At 43.4% G+C, this 27,103-nt stretch overlaps 3 protein-coding genes and 1 long non-coding RNA gene across 4 annotated transcripts; 2 read left to right on the forward strand and 2 right to left on the reverse strand.

Moving 5' to 3' along the window:
* The first annotated feature begins 628 nt into the window (after window positions 1–628).
* On the forward strand, window positions 629–23,512 carry LOC137465516 (uncharacterized). The gene is made up of 3 exons (XR_010994669.1): window positions 629–695; window positions 5,543–5,640; window positions 23,428–23,512. It is a non-coding gene; the product is annotated as an uncharacterized lncRNA (long non-coding RNA).
* On the reverse strand, window positions 3,673–6,754 carry TMEM174 (transmembrane protein 174). Its single transcript, XM_068177601.1, has 2 exons — window positions 5,210–6,754; window positions 3,673–3,793 (listed from the first exon to the last, which is right to left on the reverse strand). The coding sequence occupies exons 1-2, from the start codon at window positions 5,839–5,841 to the stop codon at window positions 3,691–3,693; spliced, it is 735 nt and encodes a 244-aa protein (XP_068033702.1). The 5' UTR covers window positions 5,842–6,754; the 3' UTR covers window positions 3,673–3,690.
* TMEM171 (transmembrane protein 171) lies at window positions 11,603–24,607 on the reverse strand. The gene is made up of 5 exons (XM_068177600.1): window positions 24,457–24,607; window positions 20,051–20,179; window positions 18,889–19,579; window positions 17,700–17,841; window positions 11,603–11,925 (listed from the first exon to the last, which is right to left on the reverse strand). Exons 3-5 carry the CDS (start codon window positions 19,514–19,516, stop codon window positions 11,697–11,699), a joined length of 999 nt encoding a protein of 332 aa, XP_068033701.1. The 5' UTR covers window positions 19,517–19,579; window positions 20,051–20,179; window positions 24,457–24,607; the 3' UTR covers window positions 11,603–11,696.
* Window positions 24,380–25,108, forward strand: LOC137465370 (transcriptional regulatory protein AlgP-like). The gene has a single exon (XM_068177383.1). It carries the CDS (start codon window positions 24,380–24,382, stop codon window positions 25,106–25,108), a length of 729 nt encoding a protein of 242 aa, XP_068033484.1.
* Window positions 25,109–27,103: the final 1,995 nt, after the last annotated feature.

A 27,103-nucleotide genomic window follows, 5' to 3' on the forward strand; every position in this document is an offset into this window, starting at 1 on the left:
GAGTGTGCATGTGAGTGCACTGTGCAGCGTCTGCCCCCAAGCTGCAGTCCCTCCAGATGTCTCCACCCCCGTGTCTCACACAGGGGTGTGAGAGCTGCTGTGGGACGCGCGGGGATGGGTAGCCTGTTCTTCGGCGATTTCACTGGGTCTTTCACCACGAGTATTTTGTTCTTGAATAAGCCGACTCTCGGTTGTGAGATAGCACAGGATACTTTTCAACGGCATCTTGAGTATTCGAAGCTTCGTCTCCCCGGGTTGAAATGCCGTCTGTTTCACAACGAGGGGCCGCTTACAAACTGCCAGCTCTGCCCCTCTGACACCCATTGGGTCAGTGGAGGAAGAAATCTCCTTAAACCCGCGCAGTTTTAACTTGGGCGGGTGAGCAGAGGAGGGGACCGGGGCGCCTGCGGAGCCGCCGCGCCGGCTCAGCATCTCTGCCGCCGCGGCTGCGCCCGGGCGGCCCCGGCGCCCTCTGGCGCTGCCGGCGCGGCGGGACAGCCGGACAAACACCGCTCCAGCCTGGGGGGAGCCCCTCGGCCGCGGTCCGGCTGGGACACGGCCCCGAGGGAGCGGGGGCTCGGGCTCCATGCGGGATGGAGGCTGCAGCACCCTCCCCGCGGGGAGGGGCCGCCGTGCTGAGGGCTTGCCGTGTGCGTCACTAGGGCTCTCTGGAGAGGAACGAGCCCTACTTACAGGTTTATTTTTTTTTCCCCGAGACCCAGATTTCCTAAATTCCGATTCAGTTTAAAAATAGCTTTCAGCGCCCTCGCCCATGAGTGGTCTGCGCTGGGCAGCATCCCTCGCGCGGAGCACCGGCGTCAGGAGCGGCAGCAGCTGGTGAAATTCAGCTGCTGGGGTAAAAAAGTGCTGCTAAAGCACAGCGCACCAAACCCTTCCTGGTGGACTCCCGTACTGACTGCCGATACGGCAGCGCCGGTGTGAAAAAGCAGACTTTGGATTTAATTGCAATATAGCTATTGAAACTTAATCTTCTTTTTAAAGGGAAACCTAGGACTCTTCCAATTCTTTACAATGAATATAGAAGTAAACTTTAAAATCAATATGGAGTCCACAGTGCACCCTTCTGAGTTTTCTTCCATTTACTCTGTCAAGTATTATTGTATTATTTTATGTAATAAAAATATTATTACCTCATGAAACTTATGCTGGGGGTGGGGGGGAGGCAGGAGGGAGGAGGGAAGAGCAGCAGGAAAAAAAATCTGTTGTGTCTGACTAAAGGAATTTATTTTTTTTTGTGATGGGGGAGGGTGACTGGGCAGAAATTGGATCCATCAAGCCTGACCTCTGTGCTAGTGCAGTGCTTGCTGGATTCAGCACAACTATGTGTTAAGTTCAGGGCTCTGTACATGTGGAACTAACTGGGGATTTGGGACCATCCAGTTTCCTGCTGTAGAGGGAGGATGAATTCACCTCTGTAAATTCCAGAAAAGGAGCAAGACACTTCCATAAGAGAAATTTGCATTTATTTTTAGATCCTCTGTTCTCTCACTCAATCTCACAGATATCATGCTGAACACAGCATACCTCCCCTTCTCCAACTACACATGCCTCCTCTTCTCCAAACACATGTGCCTTCCCTTCTCCAACTACTTGCTAACACCAGGCCATCACTGCTGAAAAAGTGTTCCTTATTTCTCCAATGAGAAAATCCTCACACAAAGTTTGCAGTCACTGTTCAGTAGCTGCTGCTGCAGCTTTAAGCCTGCTTAAATGTTGCATCCCAAATATGACCTGTCAGTGTTTTGTCCATCACCGTGGAGCACAGTGGTTGTTTTGTGGGCCCCCCCAATGCTTTATTTCTTGGCAACCTCTAAGTGTACAGGACAGGGAGGTGTGCACCTGCAGGTCCATGCAGCTGGACAATGTTCTGAATGCACATCTCCGTCCAGAGCCGTGTCTCCTGATTGCTAGAGGAGCTGCACAGAAATTCTGAGACTTCCAGCTGTCAGGTACAACAGGTTGGTGTGCAACTGTCTGTGCTCAAATGCCAAGCTTCTCCAGCTCCCAGGAATGAAATCAATCACAGGCGGATGAAATCTGGCAAGAGCCAAGACAGCTGCATCGACAAGTAAGAGAAAGTTGATGCATTCCGTAATGGATGCCTGTTTTCAGATGTGCTGTGCCAGGCCAGGAGACTGACCCACAGGCACACCAGCAGTGCACCATTAGGACAGTGACCATTGCCCTCCAGGGCGTTTTGTGTGGTGCCCATTCCAGCAGGTGAGAACTGAGATCAGCTTTTGCTTTGAGGGAGATGAGCAAACCTAATGGGATCATGATAGGGAAATACTGGCTTGTTGCACTTCTAGGCATGTTCAAAAACAGACCTGAAACATATGTGGAAAAACAAAATAAAAATGTAGGGACTAGAAGCACTGTCATTGCTCTGGGGTTTAAAAAGCTCCTGAGCAAATCCTCTTTGGATCTTCATTCTGGATTGCAAAATTTCAGAGCTAATACACTTTATCTTTTGTTAAATACAGCTGTAAATATATTTCATAGAATCACAAAATATTGTTAATTGGAAGGGATCTACAAGGATCATAAAGTCCAAATCTTAAGTGAATGGCCCATATGAGGATCAAACCTACAGTCTTGGTATTCAGCAACAGCATTCTCTAATCAAATGAGCTTACCTCAAATTGCTGTGGATTCCATGCATGGGACCAAGCTGAACTTGAGCAAGAAAGTTTCCTACAGCCTCCAGTTGCTTAGATACTGGGGGCAACCTGCAGGCTGGGCTGTGTGCCTAAGACCCACATTCAAATAAGAAGGGACCTCAGAGGTGTTTCACCACAGCCCTCCCACAGCAGCAGCTGTGATTTTCAAAGTCCTTAATGGTGGCAGGATCGCACATCTCTGTCAAGGCTTCACAAAGATGCCATTTTCTTTAGTGACATTAACTTCATAGTTATTAGGACTCTTGGTGGGAGACTGTACTTTGCTTTGCTTCCCATCAGCCAGAGAAGGCAACAGAATTTGATGCATGCAGGATATCAGAGATCTATGGAAAAGTTGTCAGAAATTACTATTTGTTTTCTCTGTTGAGATGCTGTGGTTCAAGCAAAAAGAAGCTCCAAAAAATGCCTACAGGAATGGGTTGTGCAACAGGACTGGTTGTGCAGGTAAAGCAAGCTGAGAAAGTCTAATCTGTAGACTGGACTTATTAATGAGTAAGCTCTTCTAAAGAATCAGACAATATTAAAACATATAATGCACTTTCATGGATCAGACACTTGAGCACTTCTAAAGTTTCCCAAGTAATCAAGAATTAAAATACCTCACAAAAAAATCAAGTATTTTCTAAAGATGCTGAATGTCCAGGAGCAATCATGATCTTCCACAAACATCTTGTGCATTCACAGTTCACCCTGGTTTCAGCAAGTCTGATAATCAAACTTCTTGTTGGGAATCCTAATACGGATTTAGATCCTTGAGTTTAACAGCTTTGCTATTAATAGTTTAGCCACTGAATAATTAATAGCTCTGCTATTAAGCTGCATTGCAAAGGGCTAATGAATTTTAACAGAGAAAAAGGAAGGGGGCAGCTAAATATCTTCAGTGATACTGTGTAAGAATATCAAGAACTTGCTCACACTGTCTTATCACACAAGTATTTAAAGAAAAGATTTTTTTTGGGATTCTTGCCAGCTGTTGTCCATGATGATTTTATGAAGAAAAAGGGTATATTTCCTCATAACGTGGAGGTGACAAGTTATTACGGGCATAGTCTTCCAGCAGTCCTTCTGGTTCATCAGAACTGTCTTCTGACCTGAAAAGAGGAAGAGGAGCAGATACAAAAAGAATTTACCAAACACAGAGCATTCACGTAACTTCAGTGTTTCATTCTCCCAGCCTTATCTGGGAAACGTACTCCCCGGCTTCTTGAGAAAATGCTATGAGATGAAGTTTTACTGAGATTCAGCTGTTTGCTGTGTTTTTTCATGAAGTTTAGAAGTGTCAGGAGGTGACTTTTGTCTTCACCCTGCCTATGCCTGTCACCCATATTGCTGAGGACAATGGGTCAGACAGCAGTTTTTCAAAAAGACTTTAATAAATGAACTAAAAGTGACTTGTGTTGTAGAAAGGATATAATTATGAGTAATTCCTATAATTAGAATATTTTTCCTTGTAGGAAAGAACTATATAAAATTATTTTGTGTACAATTTGAGCAGCTCCATACTGCTGTGCAACATGAGTGATATTGTTTATGCCTCAAAACTAGGGAAAGAAGAAGAGCTAGAAGGTTGTTACAGTGGGAGAGCAGCATGTTGTGACCAGGTGTATTCAGGAGGGAGAGCATCTGGTACCAGACTGATTCTTGCATTGTTGCAGAAATGCTGTTTGTGTGCTGACTCATGTGTTGTGATTGTGTTTGAGTGGAAGTCTCTGGCTCTACATGATGCCTTTTCCTAGTCTTAAAAAATTGCGAGCCAGACATGGTTAAGGGATAAAGGGGTTTTACCTCAGTTTTTAATAAGGATCCTTATGGTGGAATGCACCACAATGCACCCCCACGATAGATGGCGTATACAATCTATAGACCTCACAAATTAGCATATCTAACAGGGGTGCCCCAATGGGAGGCCTGGATGAATGGCATGATATTCCCCCATCCATGCAATTCCCCCCTGGATGGGCTGAATCTCTAGTCTACAGGATATGTTCTAGAGAGGACCTTGGTTTCCCAAGACAACATAGAGTTTTCCAGCCTCCTACCACGAGGCCTTTAGGATGATTGGTCTCCTGGCCTAACAGAATACTATGCTAAGTTATCAGACTTAAGGAATTACAAGCATGCATGCTAAGAATACTGAGACTATATAAAAGTTATATAAAAGGTATATTAAAAAAAGACAAAAAATCATCTTGGTATCATACACATAAAGGGTGGCAAGATAAACGTAAGAAAACCTCCACAAACAGGAGCACGTATATCTTTAAAAGTAACAAGAGGTTTACTTGACTGAAAACCAAAAGGCATTTATAAGTGAATTTAAATAGTATAAAAACACTTCCCAGGAAAAGTATGTTTCCTCACTCAAGAAAAATTCCTAACAAAGACAAAAAAATGTCTGAGAAGGATAATACACTCGAGAACCCGTAGTTTCTTATGAAACCACACATAGTACTTAAAATATTCAGAAGCCTGTGTCCAAACACACTAAGGCATTTCAGAAGATGTACCTCTGATTCCTGGAATTCTCTGCAGGATAAGCAGTGTAGTTTTCATCTCCTGTAAAAGCCAGGTTATCCAGGGTGTAGGCAGGGCAGAAGTGACAAGAACCCGAGGTGAGAAGTGGCGAGGTGCTGGGAGGAGCAGCACCGCAGCAGCTGAGCACTGGGTGAAGGTAGCCGGGACTCACAGCAGCGCCTTCCTGGGATGGGTATGGTGGAGGGATGTACTGTACCACTGTGGCACCATGGAAAGTTATAGGCTGGTTAATGCCAGTGAAGACAAAGGACTGTCCGCTTGCAGCCTGGTCAAGTTCCGATGTATTTTCCTCTCTTTCTTTACAGGGCTTGCATGTAAGCATGTTAAATTTACAAACAGCAATCAGAACAAAAGTCACCCCGACAGACAGCAGAATAGGCCCTAGTAACTGAGTCCACTCTAGGTGAGTAATGCCATCATATTTTATCCATCCCATCACGGTGAAAGTTATCCCCACCAGTCCCAAAAACACACCTGAAAAGAGTAGAGTGGTGCCAGCTTTATCCCCATCTGACACCAGGGCATCGGACCTGTTTGGCTGACAAGGAGTGACAGAAAAGACATTCAAGGAGAAATCTTCTACATTGTTGTTGTTTTGCTCCATTACTGAGTATAATGTATCTTCTCCTTCAAGAGAAAGAGGGCTTGTAAAGGACTTGGCAGAGCATTTAAAGTCGAAGGTTCAGGTTAGTTATACAAGAACTTTGTGTGTGTATGGTTAACAGAGTCCATCATGTGAAAGAATAAACTTTGCTTGAAAGAACAAAGGTCTGGCAAGTGAAGCCTGAAGCCATCACTAAAGATTTCTTGAATTACCACTATCACTTCCGAAATGGATTCACCCCTGCATGACTGCCTGTCTTCTTGTGTTTCTTCTTTAATTTAGCACCCATGATACTGTGCTCATTCTGGATAGCAGAAAAAGCAAGCTGAAGCTATTGCAGCTTTTCCTTGGCCCCAGCTAGCTGATGCATCCAACATATGGACAGCATATGTTTAGTCAACAGCAGTGAAGAGATCCTTGCTCTCCACTCCCTGCTCAATTTTCTGCAGAAAAATTCCACATGGCCACTGCTAGGAATGATTTTCCATGCTCTGAAGCGTGACATTTATAGTCATGCCTGGACCTCTGTTGCAGCTCATTTTGCAGTTCATGGTTTAAAAAAATATCAAAGTGTGCTTTCTGATATTTTTCTGGGGCAACCACTAGGTGAGCAAGAGGGTAAGTGGCAACAGGATGGTGAGCACTGAGAAGCCTGGGAGAACTGTTGGCTGTGGAAGAAACCTCTTATTTCAAGACAGCCAAAGCTCTCCAGCTGGTTGAAGTAGTAAAATTACCCTATAATTTCCCCTTAATCCTGGACATTTTTTGTTGTAGATTTTAAAGTTTATAGAGAATAATGCCCAAATACCCTGAATACCACATCACTGCAGGAAGGAGAAAGCATCTCCTCTAATGCTAAACTTGACAGACTGAGGAATCTTATCCTGTACTCACAGGTACCTAGGATACTTCTTCATATCACAATGAATTGTTCTGCTGAACTCATGTCTCATGTATTAAACAGACAGATTATTGAATTTTGAAATTTTCTGTTTCCTAACAGTTTCAGACTAAAGTAATTGCTGTTGGAGGGTTCTGGTAGAATATCTTTGTGTAATTCCTTAAGGAGGAAAAATCTCTAACTATTCTGCCTGTTTTGACTAGCATGGCAGGGTACTACACACGGGACATTGATTACTGCTCAGGCAGTAGAACACATTGTGCTATTTCCTGCTACCAGTAGCTCTGGGGAAGCAAGCTTATCCTGAGATTTGTAAGATTAAAAATAGCTCTAAAACTAGAAAATTTACTTTCTAGACTGCTTCTTCAAAGACAGTAAAAGTGCCTTTAGTCTACTGTGCATTCACATCACACTGTGTGACAACAGCTCTTTCTTGGCAAGGGCTATTCAACAAAGCTGGCACCTTTAAAACTGATGCTGAATGCAATTGCAGATGTCTTTCTCATTTTTTTAGCACATAGACTTTGAGGAATATTAATGCTGGTTTCCTTAAAAAAAAAGCTGTGAAGCTTCCAAAGGCAGCATTATTAAGTCACTCCTGTTACTCAGGGCGTCAACAAATTTTCTGACAAATACACTCAAGATCAGTCTTTCCCACAACACTAAGTATGGTCAGGATTCTCTGCACCTCTTGAGTAAAGTGATCAGGCTTGCAATACAGTGGTTTTGTATGATGACAACTAAATTTTAAAGTGCTGAAACACTAGATAAACTGTCTTTGCACTGGTAATTATAGCCAAAGTCTAAGTCACCTTTAACATTACATTTGTTAAACTTAATGGAATGAACTGTTACTGCTCTTTACAAGTCAGGTTTTTCCATACCATGAATCATCCTTGCCACTGCTGAATCTTTCAGGCTTTCCAACATCCTTTTAAAAGCAATGCTATATTATAATAGCTGTCTAGCTAATAGTTTATACAGATGTATGTCACCTTGCTCCTTTCATTCATTCAAGAACTCTGCAACTGCTATTTGCAATGGGATCGTGCTGGAGCACTTCCTCAGTCCCATAGAATGGTCCTTAGATCCTGTCTGGAATCAGAATTTTCCAAGCTGGGTGTTGTGTGTCATCCCACAGCCGTCTCTTTTCCTCTGGTCTAGGACATGACTTAATGATTGTTGAGCAAGTGCACAGTAGAGCTGGAGAACACAGGATTCTTTTCTTCCTTCCAAACTTACATGCCACTTGAACTTTTAAAATAGGATGGAAAACACTCTCCATTTGGTGTGCTAGGATCTACATTAAAATTACTCCTTTCCCTGTAAACTGTCCCTTCTCTCTCTATGCATCCCCATATTTCTCCAATTATTTGTCCAGAGAGTGGTAATGCTGCAGTCAGGCAGCTGTCGAGGTCTTAAGACATTATAGGATCACACTGATTTTTTTTATGACCAGTGCTTTTCTTTGTGAATAAGTGTGTGTTTTGGGGACTCACTTAAAAAAGTCAATTCACTAAATGCATCCCTTTTACCTGGTATAACTCCTAAGCAAAAGAGTTTTGTGAAACCAAGGAAAATTGGTCGGAGTGAGGTTTTTCAGAATGAGTGCTGTTTTCAGATCTCAATACAGTTTTGTTCTCATCTGCTTCAGACCTTACCCTTGAACACAAGCACCACTTTGCTTTCTGTTCCTCCACCTAATTTTCTATTACCAGTGCAGACTTCCCCTGCAGTGCTTGCTGCTGGAAGCAGGTGCTCTGCACCCCCTCAGTTCTCTAACCTGTTTGAAGAGTCATCCTAGTGAACATTGACAGGCTATCACTTAACCCTTTTTTCTTCTCCTTAGGTCACCTATTTTTACACAGTTGTTCACATTATCAGCCCCTTGTAGGAAGGTTTTATTTTCTTACATGCCAATTATACAAGCAGGGACTTAGTCAAAGAACACGTGAAAAAAGCTGCACAACACACAGTATTGCACATTGATTAGCTTTAAAATGAGTAAGTACAAATTATAACTCTAATTTACGGAGATTAAGGAGCCAGTGGTTTGAGTTAATGGGACCTTTTCCTAGAGAAAGGTAACTGCACATAGTGTCTTTAGTGGAAAATATGAATTACATGTGTAAGAGCAGTACATGAAGAACCACTGTGAGTGGGCCTTTCACCCCTGAACTACTGCACTGCCAGCCTCAAAGCACAAATAAACTGTGAGGAGCAGATTCAGCCAGCTGCCCACAATTGCATTTACCAGCAAGGTGGCTTTATTTCCTCCGGAAAATGCTGTCTTGTGAGCAGGCACACCAAAATGAAAGTTTTTCCATGCCTAATTGTTGAGATGAATGCATGGGTGACAGAGGGAGGAGCACTGAAGTTTGGCATGTTCACTGCAGAAATGTGGAGATATTGGCACTACAAGTCATGATTCTGAAGAGACAGGATGGAAATGGGATAAATGAATACAGCAACACAAACCACAAAGGCGAAAGATGGCGTGGGTGCAATCATCCCCTTGTGACAGCAAGCGCTGCTATCACAAAAACATAGCAACATTGCAAAGACCTGTGCAATTTAAGTTTTTCAGATGAGTTAACTGTTCATTCTTTTAGCTGCTGTTGATGTAGGAAGAAAGACTTTTCCTAGAGAAATGGCATTCATTTATATTTTTGTGAATCCGTCTCATATGCAAAGGATTGCAGTGTTGCAGTTAGAAGCAGAGCAATGTCAGTGCAGGCAGCAAGGAAGAAAGACCTTAACTTCACTTACAGAGGGCAAGCAACCCTTACCTCCCACTTTGCCTGTTTAAGTGAGTGTGAATCAGTAACCAACTTGATTTGCTCACTAGCATTTGTATGTCAAACACTTAAGCTAACCTTAGGGTAGAAAGAGAGTTATAGTTACTGATTTTTTTTTAAGATGGTGAAATATTTCCAAACTTGTTAAAACATGTTTTTCATGTTTTCAGAAAATGAGTGTTCTGAACAACAGGATAAAGCTAACATGGGCTTTGTTGCATGGAATCTTTCCAGTAAAATGTGCCAGCTTCTGTTCTTGTTATATGATAGAAGCATAAATTGAGAGAGAAACAGGCTCCTTAGACATGTGCAAAGCTTTGTACACATAAATCATGCACGGCAGTGGGTCCCACTGTTTAAACAGTAGGAGAAAAAATTTAAAAATACAATCACAAAGATGGCAAAATATAGCTTGTATTGCAGATTGTGTATAAGGAGAAACATCCTTGAAAAACTCACTCTGTAAAAAATGTTTGAGAAAAGAAGACAAAATCCCTACTGGCTTTTGTGGATTCCCTTTCTTCATACAGACATTTCCAATAGCTGAGTCATGCCAGTTTAATCAGTCCTACATACTAAATCCCCCTCTGTGAGCCATGTTTGCTCATTACTCTGCATGCATAAGCCCCTCAGCTCTATTGCTGGCTAAATATACTTCCCTCACTGGCTGGTTTGTTTTTGTGTGGCTGCACAAAGAGCTGTCCTAGCATAACTGAGGGAATTATGCAGAATTGGAAATAAATGGCAAATGCAGGAGCTCCTGAACACCTCTCTAAAGCAGTCAGCAGGTGAGAGGCACGTTCATAGCAAGATGACACAAGGCAATCACCTTTCCCTAGGCACAGGAGGGAATTTAAGTTCTTAATTCATAGTCTAGCATCCTGTTACAGTCAAGTTCTTTGAAATTCAGCATGGCAGATGACAAGTGGAGGTGTAACTGAGGTCCCAAAGCACATAGTTCAGAGACTCAGCTGAACAATTCAGAGATCACTCTACCAAGAAGTTTTAATGCTGGCAAATTCACCAGTCTGAACCAAGCCCAAAGTGTAGCCCTGCCACTTTTCTGGGCAGAGAATCTGATCTCTTTTTCTCAAACTGCATTCAGAGCAAGTTGTAAGATGTCAAAGATAGCAGCAACTCAATTCCTCCTAATCATCTTTACCTACTACAAGCTAATCCTTCAGTTTGGGAACAGCTGCAAACAAACACAAAATAGAATTAGAACCTCCACCCTGAAGGCGGGCCACTACCACTACCCTGAGGTTGCAGCAGGATGGAAGAGCTAAGAGGGTTGTATTTCTGAAGGGTCTGTCAAGTGTTACGTCAGTTAAAAACATTTGTTGCATGGGTTTCCATGAAACTGCCTCTCCTGCATCTGCTGATAAGCAATGTCTGCACCTCAAAAATACCATTGCTTTGTGGTGCTCACAGTCACACAATAAGCACTCCTTGTATAATCCATGAATAATGATATAAAACAGCAGAATAATGCCCCTGAAAGCAGTCGTTTCCACAGTTAAACTGTTAGCCTATTATCTATCCTCAGGGCTGCCACTGGGCTCTTAACTGCAGCTAAAACTGATTTTCCTAGGGATTATACTTACATAAGGACCAGAGATAGCCTAAATATGGAGTGTTTGTTACGAGGCAGACCAAAAAGTAACCACTGAAGCTCTTCATAGCATCTTTGGCATCTTCATAGCAATCTTAACATCCCTATATGTGAATGCGCCTCGAGTATTTGTAAAGGCCATAACTTTGCAAACAAGTATTTTCTACAAAAGTCATGCAAAAACAGAAATAAAAACACTTCCTAATTATTTCTTTCTTTGAAGCTCCAAACAGATTTAATTGAAATAATCAAAAAAGTTGTTTTCTACTTAGCAGTAGCTTCAGTATAAAAAGAACAGCTATAAATAGAAACTGAAGCTGTAATAGAATGAGTGTTTAATGTTCTTACAGTGAACTCCCTTCAGACTACTTTAGCAGAGGCCCAGCCTTCTCTAGTTTCTTGAAATCCAAGTTCATTGTTTACTCTTCCTGATGAAAAATTAGACACAGCCAACATTATTATTTTTATTACAAAATGTAAATAAATTCAAAAATTGTAAATCTCTGTGTACATTTTATTAAAAATTAAGTGAACTGTCAGTCCTTTATGAGCTGGTGTCAGATGTGGCTAAGGAAATAGATGAAAAAGATAAGGAAGAAGATGGCAAATATTCATTATTTGTTATTGATGCTTTCTCTTCATATTTTGGTGGTGATTCAGAAGAAAGGTATAGCATTGGTAAAATATCTGAAGGTGAGCTGCTCCCAGAAATTGTATAAATGGATTCATAGTCTCTAACAGCAACTGTTCTTTCATCATCAGCAAGCTGTGCTCTATAAAACACAAAACTATGTATTAGCATAATGAATTTATCTACAGTGAGTGAAATTTGACTTGATTTATATAAAACATACATGTATGCACACACTTCCTAAAATACCCTGAAGCAAAGAACTTGCATAAGCATTAAAGATTTCATTCTGTGGGCTACATTTTGACTCTTTATATGAAAAGTCTTTAATTTCAGAGGAGAAGGACAAAACAAGTTCCCTTCTAAGCTTTTAGCTCACCAATCACAGCCTGGCTTAAGGGTATTAGCTGATTCTGGCTGTGCTGTTTCACAATCTTACTAAATCTTCTTCTGATTCCTAGCTCCTAATGTACCTTCCCTTTTGTAGTGTATCACGTACACAGTCCCCTTCTTTTATAAAAGACAGTTACTAGACTTAGAACTGCATCCAAAAAAAATCATAATCCCTAGCCTTTTGAGATTTTACATGAAAGGCAATCAGACCTTTATTAGGCACTCCAGCAATCCATGGCAGACATAAGGAGTCGTATTCCCACTCATAGCTGGAGAAACAGAAGCGACTGGACACGACCAGATTGCCAAGTTCCCAGCGACATTCAGGTGAGCAGCCAAGTATTCCCTGTCCTCCTCTAACCATCATAACTGGATCAAAATTGGTTGAACCCACATTGTTCTGGTACTTTGCTCATCTCACCCTGGAGCTGGTCCTCAGCATATTGCTTCAGCTGCTTCCCAAGGAATGGGAAGACCTGCGTGCTCCTCATGATTCACTCCCAGAGATGACTCATACATCTGCACCCATATAAATAATGAGTGAGGAGCACAAATACAGAGCACAGTCACCTCATCTTCAATGCTGTTACGGGTCTGTGAGGGTTTTCAAAGGAGAGAGAAATACTACAAGACAAATGCTGAGGTGCTATGTAACAGATTGCAGGAAGAATGCAAGCAATTCTGGGATAAGACCATGACTCAGCTTACTAACAGCTCTCTCATCCAGCACAGGCTGCAGCACAGTGCTTGCTGACAGAACACTGCGCAATGGATCGAAGAGGCAAATCACCTTTGTCCAGTAGCCACCAACACATGTGTGTCCCCTGCCATATTTGGGATCTTCAGCCATGGCACTGTTAGGAAGAACGAGGCTATTGCTTCTCTTCCATTAAAGTGCTCAGGAAGCAACTTGCACTAGTCAAGATGCCCTGACTGCCAACAAGTGCTGAGCCATGAGAGAGCAGGATTGAGTGAAACACCCAGAGGTGGTATCAGCTCAGCAGGTCTCTATGAGGACACTGGGAAACATGGAAGGACAACAGCTAGACCATCCCCATCAGAAAACACCACAGGGCAAGGTCAGGCTTGGGTTCTTTATCCAAGCCTGAGGTGTTTTATCCAGTCCACTAGATATTATCCCAACAAACTGCCTCTTTGTGTACATATGTTCACAAGACAAATAAATCCACACCAGCATGAAACCATATCCACATGATTTTCCAACAGTTCCAGGGATGGTGACTCCACCACTTTTCCTGAGCAGCCTGTTCCAATGCTTTACAAACCCTTCCACAAAAAAACCCTTCCTAATGGCTAAGATAAGCCTTTCCTGGCACAGCTTAAGGCAAGTCCTTCTGGGCAGGGCTGCTGTGATCTGCCCATCCCCAGCCTGTGCTGGAACCAGGGTTGCTCTGACTCAGGTGCAGCACCTGGCACTTGGTCTTGTTAAAACACATGAGATTACCATAAACCCAGCTCTCCATCTTGTCCAGGTCCCTCTGGATGACATCCCATACTTCAAATCTGACAACTACACCACTCAGCTTGGTGTCATCTACAAATCCATCCATATATGCCATTAATGAGATATTTAATAACAGTGGTCTGAATATGGACCCCGAGGGACTCGACTTGTCAATGAAGTCCACTGAGACTCTGAGCCATTGACCACCAGCCTCTGGATGTGACTGTCAAACCAATTCCTCATCCACTGAACAGTCCACCCACTGAGTCCATCTCTCTCCAGTCCAGACAGAAGTATGTTGTGGGGGACTGTGCCAAAGCTTTACAGTAAAATGACAGATAAATGACATCTGTAACCCTTCCCTTGTCCCCTGATGCCATCACCCCATTGTAGAAGGCCACTGGCTTGATCAGTCAGGATCTGCCCTTGGTGCAGTTGTGTTGTCTGTCCTGAATCACCTCCCTGTCCCACATGTACACAGCTCTAGGGGCTTCTGTTCCATGATCTTCCCAGGCAGAGGTGAGGCTGATGAGTCAGTAGTTCTCAGTATTCCTCCCTTCTACCCTTCTTAAAGGTGGGTACAATATTCTTCCCTTTCTTCAGTCACCTGGGACTTGCTCTGACTGCAGTGACTTTTCAGATATCAGGAAGAGTGGCTTGGGAACTACATATGACTGACACCTACTGACAATTCCCTCAGGACTCTGGGATGCAGATCACTGGGTCCCACAGACTTATGTACATTCCAGTTCCTCAGACAGCCATAGCTTCTCTTACAGTGGGAGGGACTTTGCTCCCTCAGTTCCCCATCCTGCTGTCCATCCACCCTTGAATAGGAGAAAAGGTTGCCATTCAAGACAGAGGTAAAAAAGTTGTTGAGTACCTTGGCCTTCTCATCCACTGTCACCACTTTTCCAGTATTGTTTATCAGAGGTACCCTTTTTTTGACCTTCCATTTCTGGTGAATGTACTGTACCTGTAGAAGCCCTTCCTGTTATTCTTTGTGTCCCTTGCCAGGTTCAGTTCCAGTTTTACTTTGGTCTTCCTCACGGCCTCCCTACAAAACTGTGCTTTATCTCTAAACTCTTCCTAGGTCACCTGTCCTGGTTTCTTTCCCTTAACTTTGACCAGCAAGTTCCTACTCAGTCATGCCAGCCTCTTGCCCTCCTTGTCTGATTTCTTGCTCCTGGGGATTGCCAGCTCTCATGTTCTGTGGAAGAGTTGCTTAAAGATCTGCCAGCTCTCTGGCAGAGGGAAAGAAGCCAGATCTTCTACTCCTTTGTCCCTGAGGGCAGTCTGTCAGGGGATCCCACTGACTAGGCTCTCAAAGGACTGGAAGTCTGCTTTCCTAAAGTTCAAGAGCTGAACTTTTACTCCTTACCCAAGCCCTATCCCTTATGCACACTCCACCAGTGCATGATCCCTGCAGCCCAGGCTGCCTCCAGTCCTGGTGTCCCAGTTAGCTCGCTTGCACTGGTGACCAACAGATCCTGTAACACATTCCCTCTGGCAGGGCTGTCTGTCACCTGGCTCAGGAAGTTATTCTCCACGCATTCCAGGAGTCTCCTGGATTGCCACAGCTCTCCAAGCTACTTTCCCAACAGCTGCTGGGGTGGCTGAGATCCCCTTGCAGGACACGACTCTCGGGCACAATGCCTCCTGTGCAGGAGCAGGAAGGTTTGGTCAATGGGCTCCCCTTGGTCAGGTGGCTGTAGCAGACCCCAGCCAAAGGTTCCCTTTGCTGCCTCAGTCTCTGACTCCTACCCACAGGCTTTCCACCTGCTCATGAGTATTCTTCAGGGACAGCTCTTCACATTCAATCCACCTCTTACTGTAAAGAGCAATCCCTCTACCTCTACTTTTCCCGTCTCTTCTGAACAGCCAGCAGCTATTAAACATCACACTCCAGAAACAGGATTCATCCCACAAAATTTCAGGAATGGCAACAAAGTCATAGCCTTCCAGCAGCACAGCAGCTTACACTTGCTTTGGCTTGTTGCCCATGCTGTGTGCATTGGTGTAAAGGCACCTTACCTGAGATGCTGGCCATGTTGGCTTCCTAGAGGAACATCCCTTAGTTCCTTTGAGAGAGCTCTCCAGTGTTTTCCTCCTGGCTTCTGTTACCTTAGAAGCCCTTCTGCGTAAGACTACAAGTGTGTTCCAGTGTGGCCAGCACGCTTCAGATTCAGAAGCAGAGGATCCTGCAAGCATCTTGTTCTTCTAATCTTTGCCTCCCACTCCATAGTTTTCCAGGAACAAAGCACTTATTGTCCCCCTCCCCCTGAACAGAGGATTTAGATGCCATGGTCCCAATGGCCACACTACTGTTGATACAAGCCTGGATGCAACAGGCTGCCTTGGCCACCTGGGCACACTAATGGCTCATGTTTAGGTGGTGTTGACCACCATTTCCAAGTCCTTTCCTTCCAGACAACTTTCCACACACTCATCATCAACAGCAGTGATGGTGTTTCCAACTGTTACCAAACAGGTTATATTTCTGTAAGAGGTCTTACGCAGCAGTAGGGGAAGATGTTGGAAAATTCTTTTAACTTTAGCATAATACGTGTACTATCCCTATATTTGTGGTTAATGCTTAGTTTTGTTCCATACAGTGCCTAGTACAAAACCAGAGACTATTGTTAATTCCCTACATCTCTGACTAATAACTCTTGTTCCAGCTAATGCTTCCTTATATCAGTGATTAATATGTAGTAGCTGATAACTTAGCTTTGAGAAAAAGGATTGTATGTCAGAGAAAAGAATACTAAGAGAAGTACATTATGACCTGATGACTGATTAGAGACACTCTCAAGGAGAAAAGATTAATCAGAAGATCTGGAACCATATCCAAACAAGTCCATGGAAATAATTAGCATATATATGTATCCAGGAAATGTGATGAATATGTATTAGTTTCAGGACTATAACCAGTTCTGTTAGGTTACTGAGCATACATGCTGTGTGGAGAATTACCAGTGCCTCCAGCACTTATAATAAACTGATGTAACCTAACAAATTGGTAAGAGAGTTCACTTCCCAGTTTCCAGTGACACAATGTTGCACGCACAGTCTTGTGCATTAATGTCATTAAATGATAGTCCCACATAGCTTTACTGACTCACAGCTGAAACCCAGGCTGATGTAGGACCATTCTAAAGATATTATATCAAGTAATTTCTGAATCATTAAGGGCCTGAAAATAAGTTAAGGACTCCAGACATGTGACACCTAGCTCTGACTTCTAGTATGTGGCCCTTGCAGTGACCTCTTTTACCCTCAAGTTAGCAGCCTACTGGTGGTAACTCACAGGGCATAAATAACCCTGCAAATTCTTGTGGCACAGGCAAGTCTTTGGTAAGTTGGCAGCTCCTGCTCCCTGAGTCTGTTGGTGTCAATATTGGGCAATTCCGTTATAATCCATGTATGTAAGGAATGGCTGCAAGGGTAAGGTACAACATCTTGAAAGGAAACTGGCTTTGCAGCCTCCCTTATCAGCATGCTGGATGTGATATCAAGGAATCCTTTCGTCTCAACACATGGCCACAGCAGGAACAAGGTAGACCAGCACAGCAGGTCTCACTTCCTCAAGGCAGAGATAAGGGACACAGGAGAACTGAACACACTGGCAAATAAAGTAACAGTCTCAGTGTCTGTGGGTAGGTGTCACAAAATACTTGCAGCTCTGTTTCTACAGAGGTTCCTCAAATCTGACAATGTGGATATCGTGTCACTACCACACTGCTGTCAGTGGCACTTTCTCTTGGACAATCTGTGGGAGAAATCTACTACAGGGCATTGATTTAAGAACTTCAGCAGTTCTTTCCAGTCATAATAATAATTTAATCCTCATGAAGGACACTCTGCAGTTTGTGTTTCCCCTAGTATACAACGGTATTTTAATGCCAGTTCAAGTAAATTATCTGAAGTAATTTGAGTTATGCACTAGAAAACTTTGTCATGCTTAGTAGTGAATTCACAGCGATTATATAAGAACAGGGTCTTGGATACCTAAAGAAACAACTCAGATTTCTAAAATCAGAAATTAACAATCTTACCCATCACTGAAGATAGAGTGGTATGGTGGTGGATTTTCACTTGTAGGCAAAATACTTGACATAAGACAATGAGTCACAGTTGGTGACACAGGGTCAGCAAAATAAGGAGGTGGTGGGGGTGGGAATACCATCACAGCATCACCTAGAAAGAACACCAATTACTGCCTCTGAAGAACTGAGCACCTCTGGTTATACTAACAGCATCCTATAACTTCTACTTGCCTAGCTTTTAAGATAAATGAACCCACATACAGAACTGATACATTCCAGGCTGTTGGAGTAGGTTGGAGGTACACTCAAAACATAAATAATCCCAAAATAAAGATGCAGCACATTTATAAATTAAGGATTTAATTTAGACAATACAGCTGACAAGGGGGAGCGTTTATCTAGCTAAGAGACACAAATATGGTTGGCTGTCTACAAGAAGCCGAAGTGCAAAGCACACAGTTACTGTTGGAACATTTTAAGGATAGGAAAGTATTTTGTTTCCCTCCCAAAAATAAAATAAGTCATCTAAGTTTCTCCATAAGTACTGCAGTGCTATAACAGAAGTCATTAATGGCTCTGAGAATTGATTTTGTGCTCTTTGACAGTTTCCCTACTAAGTTACTTCTAGTTCAAGGCACACTAACCACAACTATTGATACACAGTTCACTACTTGAATATATTGTACAGCAAAATATCTACCAATTTCCACTCTGTAATTGAAGAGTTTTAAACTCGTAATTATATCTCTTACAATTGAGAATGTGGCCACAATTTTAAAAATACAGTACATTGGTTACAAATCAGAATCTTCTGTTTAAGGGTCAGAGCTCAAGGCTAAAATAGATCTTAAATATAGTCCTAGAAGTCTGTGATCTGTGGTGTCAATTACACAGTTTGAGAATAGAATTGGAGTTAGACTTATTTGTGCCAGGTTATGTTGCTTTACCCAGTCAGACCTTACTTTTTATGCCAAAGAGAGATTCTGCCTTTTTGAGAAAAATAACTGAACTGACCATACAGAAAGCATACGAGACAAAGTAACATTATTCTATTTCAGCTGTCCTGACATGGCAGAACTGACATGCTTAGAGCTCATACTAAGTAATAATAATAATTAAGTAATAGCCAGACATAAATTATTAGTGGGAAAAAAACCCCACTAATTCCCAGTGTAAAGTTTCAACGTTTTTTACTCACCTACTGTAACCTGAAAAGATTCAGGGCTCTGAGGATGTTCTTCCCTTTCACAGGATTCTTGGCTGATATTTATGTTTTGCTTCTTTTTAACATGAGCTATCACGAAGAAACACAACCCAGTGAGCACAATCAAAGGTCCCAAGATTTGAAGTGACAGGAATCCACAGCCCTGGAGGTCCATGTCAGAAGTGCCAGTGTGGTTGAGCTGTATTGTATGCCAGCCCGGGCTGCAACCAGGAACCCAAATGCCCAGGATGCTAATTAACATTCCACTAGTTAAAAACAGGAATCCAAATATGAGAAACTGGGCAAACTGACAGTTCCCACGACAAAAAACAAGGCTGTACACCTGCTCATTTTGCAATTGTCTTTGTCTTATATACATCCTGGCCCTTGATCGTGCCAGCAGAACACAAACCAGTCCAGTTACAGCCAGCACTGGCCCAGCAGCCTTAAGGACCTCGTTACAATCACTGAAGCTTCCAGATGGACATGACTGGAGAATAAAGACTGAAAGAAGGAATCCAGCACAGAGCAACACAGCTCCAAAAACAAAAAGGAAGAAAAGTTTCCCATGTTGTCCATTACTTCCTTCACCTCCTGGTGCAGGAACAACCACTGGATACATTACAACAAAATCTCCTCAAGCAGATGGGTTGTTAGAATTAAATGGCAGCAAACTATAGTAGATCTGTGAACATGAAAATACAAAAACTAAAAGAAGAAAACAACCCAGCAAGATTAGCTACATTATATTCCTTACTTTCAAATTTGTTACTCAGCCTTTATTGTGTATGCTCCTGTATTTTCTGTTTTGCAGTACCTCCACTATGGATTACAAGGCCTACTCAAGTTTGCTGATGTTAAATACCAATGGAAAGACAGAACTTGCTTTACAGTTTGACTTAAACATACTGTAACTGCTGTTGCACAGCTAAATTAATTGTTTCTTTAGAGAAACAGTCTTATTATTAATGGGATCTTATTTTGAAAGGATGAATATTTGGAACAAGGACAGGTTAGCTTTCCCCATGAAAAGAGAAAGCTACAGGAAATTTCTGTGTTGAACTACAGGAAGTGACAGCTTGTGAGAGAGAGCATGTTAATGCAAATGAGCAATGACTATTGGACTTCTTAACCAAGTAAATCTCCTATTACATACCTTCTCAAAGCATATAAATCTTGCTTCTCTTTCCAAAGGCAATAAAGACCTCTCTGCTTCTCTCTTTCAATGAGTTTCCTGTCCTGTGCTGCTGCAAAAGTAAATACTGAGATTATTTCTGGTTCTGTTCTGAAATAACAAAACAAAAAAAAGAAAATTAAAAAAAGCATTCTAAAGACCAGTTCATGTCTGATTTCATAGTGAGAGTTGGTAAGCACAGTGCTCCTACATTTCCTTTCAACTCCCCCTACTTCTGAGAACTTTGTCTTTGCTTGAAAGATCTTTAAAAAGAAATTAATGGAGGTGACTCCCAGAAGGCTTCTGAGCCCACAAGACTCTAAATTCAGAAGTAAAACAGAAGAAAACAAAACAGTTTTGAGGCCAATAACAGTGCCTATGGTAATACGGATAACAAATCAGCCAGATGTGGATTTAGTGGGGCAAGGGAAGCCTGACTGAAAGTTAGGACAGAGTTCCAGTCAGCGAGCTCCAGTACAAAAGAAATAAACTCTGCTGTTACCTACAAGGAAGTTTCTGCTACTCTGACACTCTGGCTTACAGAGCCAGATGGACACCAGCCACCAGATGGTGACTAGCAACCATGGAAATATTGACTAATATCCATCAAAAGCCAACCTGAAATGCAGGGAAAGTTCAGACTGTGGATAGACCAAGAGAAAGCTGTTCCCTACCAAGTATAGGAAGTATTTAGGCATGCTTGTGCTGCAGTGTTCTGACACTGCCCTCTTCCCCTCATCAGCAGTCTCTCATGACAGACAATTTCACTCATGTCTTGGCTATATAAAGACCAATATGTAGGGACTGGTGGAGTTTCTTACGGATGGAAGCAGGGAATCTGCTTAGTTACTGCTGATTGTTACTTAACCTTCACCTTTTCTCTACCAGCTTCTACTGTCCTGCTACTAATTCAGATGACTTAAAGATAAAACATCAAATTAGATTGGATCCTCCTTACATATGCCTCTGGTACACTTCCTCCACAAGAAAAACAACGTATTTTGTTATTTCTGTAAGCAAGCTGTTGAACATGTGTCAGCCACAACAAGGTTTGTGTCACTCCCCAGTAACTGCAGTGCCCACCAGGATGAAAACAAAACACAATCATAGAACCCACTAGTGACTCAAACACATAATTACTTACCTGCAATGCTAGACAATCTATTGAGTCACTACTCAGCCACTTTTAAGAGTAGAACCCAATTAAAGAACTGGCTGAGCAGATACATGAATGATGAAATTATTACACATTCTACTGCTGAACATCAAACCAGGCCCCCCAAGAGCACAGAAGAGAGCAGAGTACATCATGCAGGTGGAAGGCTCAATAAGCACAAGATCTGAGAGGCAAGGAAACACAGCAAGGTAGCCACTGTAAGAAGCAACCAACTCTTGTAGCTGGTCATCTTCAACAGCAAAACTGAGGGACCACCCCTTAATTCATTCCATTACTGTGTGCAGTTAACTTGTAAACTATGACTGCTAAGTGCTCCTTCAGTGTTTTGAGTTCAGTCTACCGAGAACCCTCTACTAAGATTGATTTGAAAAACTGCTGAGGGTCCCTTCGTAGAAGAGTCAGATTCACTCTTGGGGGAAAAAATGTTATAAAGAGCACGAAAGACAGGACAGCATGTCACAGAAAAAAAAAAATCACCCAAAAAAACCCTCACAACAATAACCAAGAAAAAACCCTAAAAAATTACCCTCTCCTGACTGATTTCAAACTGAAGACCTTTAGCGCAGCACACTTTCAATATTGCATGAGCTGAAGTCTGTCTGAAGGCTCTACTGGGCAGGAAAACACTGACTGGGATGATCACCTCTTTGATTTCAGTTGTCTTTGCTAAGTTAATAAAACTCATTCTGATAACTGCATATGCCCAACTCTCATAAATTATCTGAGCTGCTCAGGTTTCCTGACTTACTAAATGCACATAGCTGAGTAAAACACCTCTGTAACACACACACACATAAATAAATAAATCCCAGCAAAGCCTGGTTTCAGACACAACCATCTTGAGATACTTTTCTGCTGAGGCACATTAACCATTATAACACCAACAGTCTACCGAGAACTCTGAATCCTTTCTTTGCAGTTCCCTCTAGGGAAGAAAACACAGTCTTAAATACAAGCAAACTGAAACAAAAAAAGATAATGTGAAGGCAAAAAAAAGTAAACTCAAATATATATCCATTACAAAGAAAACACAATTTCTTGTCATTTTAGTGTGTAACACTGGTATTACAACTTTTGTATTATGGACAACTGGAATTTTAAAATACTTCCACTACAATTCTTCTTGAGCCTTCAGAGTTCATATTTTCAAAGATTTCCACTGCAAACATCAGGGCTATGAATTGACTTACCCTTAATATTATGAAATTTGATAGCTTAATGCTGACATCATGAATTCAGGGACAGAATTAAAAGAAAAGCACTGGAAGAATTAAAACACTGCTGCCCCTCTGTTTTAATCTTCCCAGAGTAGGTCCCATTCCCCCTCTTGTTGCTTGCAAAAGCACACAAATAATTTAGTGCAGAAGTTTCAGGTCTAATCTGTAGTCCACAATGGAAATCCTATTAGAATTTACAAGCCATCCTTTTCAACGACTTCAATTTTTCTATTTTTTCACCTGTGCTTCCAAGTTTTGAGACACTATTGGGAAGTTGCCACTGTGTGATTATTTTTGTGATATTTTATTTTTTTACCCAGATTTCAAATTAAACCATGACTCCTTATTGGTCAGGCTACTTGTATGGAAAAATGCTCTCAACTTCAGTCAGTTTAACTTCCAAATCAAAACCTGAATGGCTCCCTGTGTCTGAATTTCCTTCTTTGTTCATATCTGCTCCTATACCCACAGCATTTTCTTCATTAAATCCCAGTTTCCATCTGAACTGGACTCTTAACTTGGCATTCAGAGACACTCATCCATGAAAAGAGCTCATGGTTAAACTAAGTTGTAATGTGCAACCTTCATTCCAACAGTCTTCCCTCTCCACAGTGTTTTTAACCACTTATTTGAAGAGCTAGTGGGAAATGCCCAACCGGATGTACTTTCAGTTTTTTACTTTTAAGAAACAAAAGTACAAGCACTAACAAGTTCTGAGATGCCAAATACATGCAATTTGGTCTCATATGTATGTAGTCACTAATTAGTATCTGATAGTGCTCTTATCTCGCAGAATGTAAGACTCAGATATCATAAAAGATTTCAAGATTTAGACAGTGTGTATAAAGAGTCCTAAGCTGTGAGTAGATGCCACAAGAACTCTGCCCATAATGGTCAACAAAGTTATTATTTCAGCTTACGGTATAGGAAGAATAATGCTGTGCTGTTATTTATGATCATTGCAGGTGGGGCAGGAGCCACTTGGAGAAGTACTGAAAAGCAGCTGCAGTAGGAAATTCCAGAAAGTGGGATGAACCCTGCCACTCTCCAGAGATATGCGCACCAGGAATCCTTCTTACCACACATCAGCATAAATCAGGGATTCTGACTGTGCCAGACAGAACTGCATTCTGCAAAGCTGCCAGTTCCTGTCCCTGCAGGCTACAAGAGGAAAGCAGCTACAGTGAAAGATGGTCCACAAATGTCCCTTACTCACTTCACCAGGAAGAATACTGACACCACAGTTGGACAGGAGGACCCCAAAAGTCTCTCTAAACAGCGAGGAGCTTGCAAAGCAAAGCTTGGTAACCCATGGAATAGATGCCATGAAGGCAACTAGGACGGCACATAGATTCAAAAATGAGCTCTGAAGGGTCACATGCTCGTTGGTGGGATGCCTTATACATGACACACTAGTGGCACACGAGCTGTGGCAAAGCAGCTCCTGTATTCTGGAGAACCTGCAGGGAGACTAGGGACAAAGTGGACAGATAGCGTTAACACCAGAGCTGATATTTTTCAAACAGGTAACACATGACAGACCAGTTTCTGGAAATTCACAGGAAGGTCTGTCCCAGAGGGCTGATATATCTCAAAGCAGAAAAAGGCACAAGACAAAAAGATTACAGATCTTTGACCATAGGACAGGCCACGGTGACCATCAGGGAGATGCAGGGCTCCAAAAGCTACCTAAAGTCATCCTGTCCCAGTTTCCTGAGGCTAGCCTGGGGCATTGAGCCAGACAATTTAATGGACAAGGAATTAAGCTCTACTCCATTTAGGAAAAGCAGCAAGCCATGGCATACCCCTCCTCATGCACCAGCCCATCAGGTAGAGTCTATTCTAAGTCACTTAGTCTTCTCAGTCACAGGAAGATCCTCAGGAAGATGAAAAATGCCCCAAAAGCTGCCACGCATCATGTCAGAGCAAGAAGCGATGCAGGGCAACCTCTCCACCACCTCTGTCATGACGGAGCAGCACCTGAACCTTCTTACCAGTGCCGTCCCAGCTGTACGCCAGCATCAGCCACGAGAGTATTGCACTCCGGAACAACTGCGGATGCCCCTTCAGAGATATTCCATCCTCACTCAGGGATGGCCTAGAGGTAGCAGTGGGGAAGCAGTGTGGGGAGCGCTGGGCTCTCCAGGGAGAAGGCAGAACACTTACACCCCGGATAATTCTCACACAGACTGGACCAGAGTGAAAACACGGGAACGGCGGCGGCAGCGGGGAGACGGGGCGCGCCCGCGGCGGCCCCTCGCGGAGGCGGCCGGAGGACGAGCCGCCCGCTCGGGCCGCTCCCGACCCCCGCGGCACCGGCCGGCGGCTGCCTGTCCGTCCGCTCGCTCTGCCTCCCTCCCTCCCTCCCGCCCGTCCGCTCGCTCTGCCTCCCTCCCTCCCTCCCGCCCGTCCGCTCGCTCTGCCTCCCTCCCTCCCTCCCTCCCGCCCGTCCGCTCGCTCTGCCTCCCTCCCGCCCGTCCGCTCGCTCTCCCTGCCTCCCTCCCGCCCGCCCCGACACGGCTGCACGGCCGCAGGGCCCCGCGGCCGCCCGAGCGAGAAAGCGCGGTCGACGAAGCGCTCCGGGCTCCCCCTCTTACCTGGCGGCGGCACGGAGGGCGCAGCAGCGCGGCAGGCGCCGCTATTTAAGCAGCTGCGGCCGGCGGCGCGGGACAGGGCCGGGCCAGGCCCAGCCGAGCCGCCCCGCTCCGCCCCGCTCCGCCCCGGGGGAGAGCGGCTCGGCGGCAGCGGCCCCCCGTGCCCAGCGCCCCGCCCGGCCGAGGCCCCGGCCCGCCCTGCCCGCGGCTGCCGGCGGCCCGGGGCGGCGCGGCTGCGTCGCTGCCCGGCTGGGAGGTCGTCTGGCCGGTGCCGGTGTCGGCGTCGGTGCAGCTCGCAGGGCACGGCAGTGGCACGCAGCTCTGGAGTCGGATTTAGGTGGCCAAAGTCAAGTGTTTCCCTGAAATACCCGCGGTTTCGAGATGAGGCAGGCAAGCAGCCCCCCTCAGGATGCTAGTGCCACGTTTCCCATTTCACAGAATCACGGAATATTCTGAGTTGAAAGGAACCTGTAAGAATCATCAGGTGCACCTCTCCAGTGAATGACCCATACACGGATTAAACCCACAGCCTTGGCATTACCAGAACCAGGCTCTGTTTCAGGATCCTGGAGTAGTCCCTTAACAACACTTGCCATATTCTGCACACTTCGGAACTTTTTAGTTAGGTAAGCTAAAGACAGTCTGAGCCTAGATGTGACAGATCTGCTTCGGTGGTGAGCCACTTTAGCTGGTAGAAATGGAAGAAGATGCTTTCTTGTCAGGTACAGGCAGTGGAAGGAGGAATAAGCTGGCTTTGGTAGCTGAGATGAGAGAGTTGTGATGTGCAAAAAGCAGCTGTGTGAGTAGGCAAGGAGCCAGGGAAGGAAGATCAAAGATCATCAAGATGTGCCATTTGTAAATGCTGTAGCAGTGGCAGGACCAAAACAATGTCACTGAAGTTTGCCCGGTGGTTAGCAGCAGCCTGGTAGCCAGTGGAATGTGGGTGAATCCGTTTGGGTTTATGTGAGTCAAAACAAGATGAGCCAGAATAGGGATGGAGTGATGCTGGGAAAATAGATGGCAGGAGGAAAAGAGTGTCATTAAAGTTTTGCTTGACAGAGAGATACTTTGGTTAGACAGTACGATTGGGTGAAAAAGTCTATATAGCTCTTCACAGGCAATCTGCATTTGGGTAGAGAGCAAGGAAAATTTGGAACTGAATTGATAACCAAAGAGTGTATGAAAATATATGTTGGGTGTAGGAAGGAGCTTGTCATGGGGCTTTGAGGTTTCCAGAACTGTAAGCTCTAGAGTGTTAATGACCCTTTGCTGTCTCAACTGTTTTACGTCCCGACTCCGTTGACTGGAAGGGTTTCAGTTGTATGACACTCACAGTACTACTGTGAACGGTTTCATGGTAAGGAGATTGGGAAGTTACAATTCCTATGTTCTATGATGAGGGAAATATTCCAGTAAAGAATTTTTTAAAAGTCTGAAGACAACAAAAGAAAATAAGCTGTGCTTGTTTAAAAACACAAGCTGAAAATTAATTTTTGCCAAGAGTGAGAGAGCATCAAAGGTAGAACCAGACTATTTTATGAAGTCTGACAACAGTGACACAAGAAGATTTAGTTATGTTTATATGTCAGTTTTCTAATACCTGATTCTGGTTCCATTGTTTTTTCAAAATAGAGCTTAAATAATTAATAAAACCACTTATGTGGAGCACATTTCTGAACAGAGTATTTTGTTAGGCTAAGCTTTCTTCAGTTCTCTGATACTAGTAAATTATTGGACCACCACTTGATATATGTTCTCTTTTCCTGTTACATAAATAGTTTTTTATTTTATGTAAATACTTCTTGTACCAAACCTAACATGTTGAGAATTTTACTAAAAAAAAAAAAAAATCAGTAATAACAGTTAACAAGCTTGTTTGCTATCATCCACCTAAAAACGATTTCTGTCTACAAAGCCTGTCATCAGCTTTTCCCCTCCATCCACCACTTGGGATTCTCATAGTCTTGAGCTTAAGGACTTGACCTCCATAATGAAAGGAGAGATTGAAAGAATAACATTCTTCAGTTCTTGAGATTCTGACTCAGTC

This window comes from Anomalospiza imberbis, chromosome Z, assembly GCF_031753505.1.
Source record: "Anomalospiza imberbis isolate Cuckoo-Finch-1a 21T00152 chromosome Z, ASM3175350v1, whole genome shotgun sequence".
NCBI classification, from domain to species: domain Eukaryota; kingdom Metazoa; phylum Chordata; class Aves; order Passeriformes; family Viduidae; genus Anomalospiza; species Anomalospiza imberbis.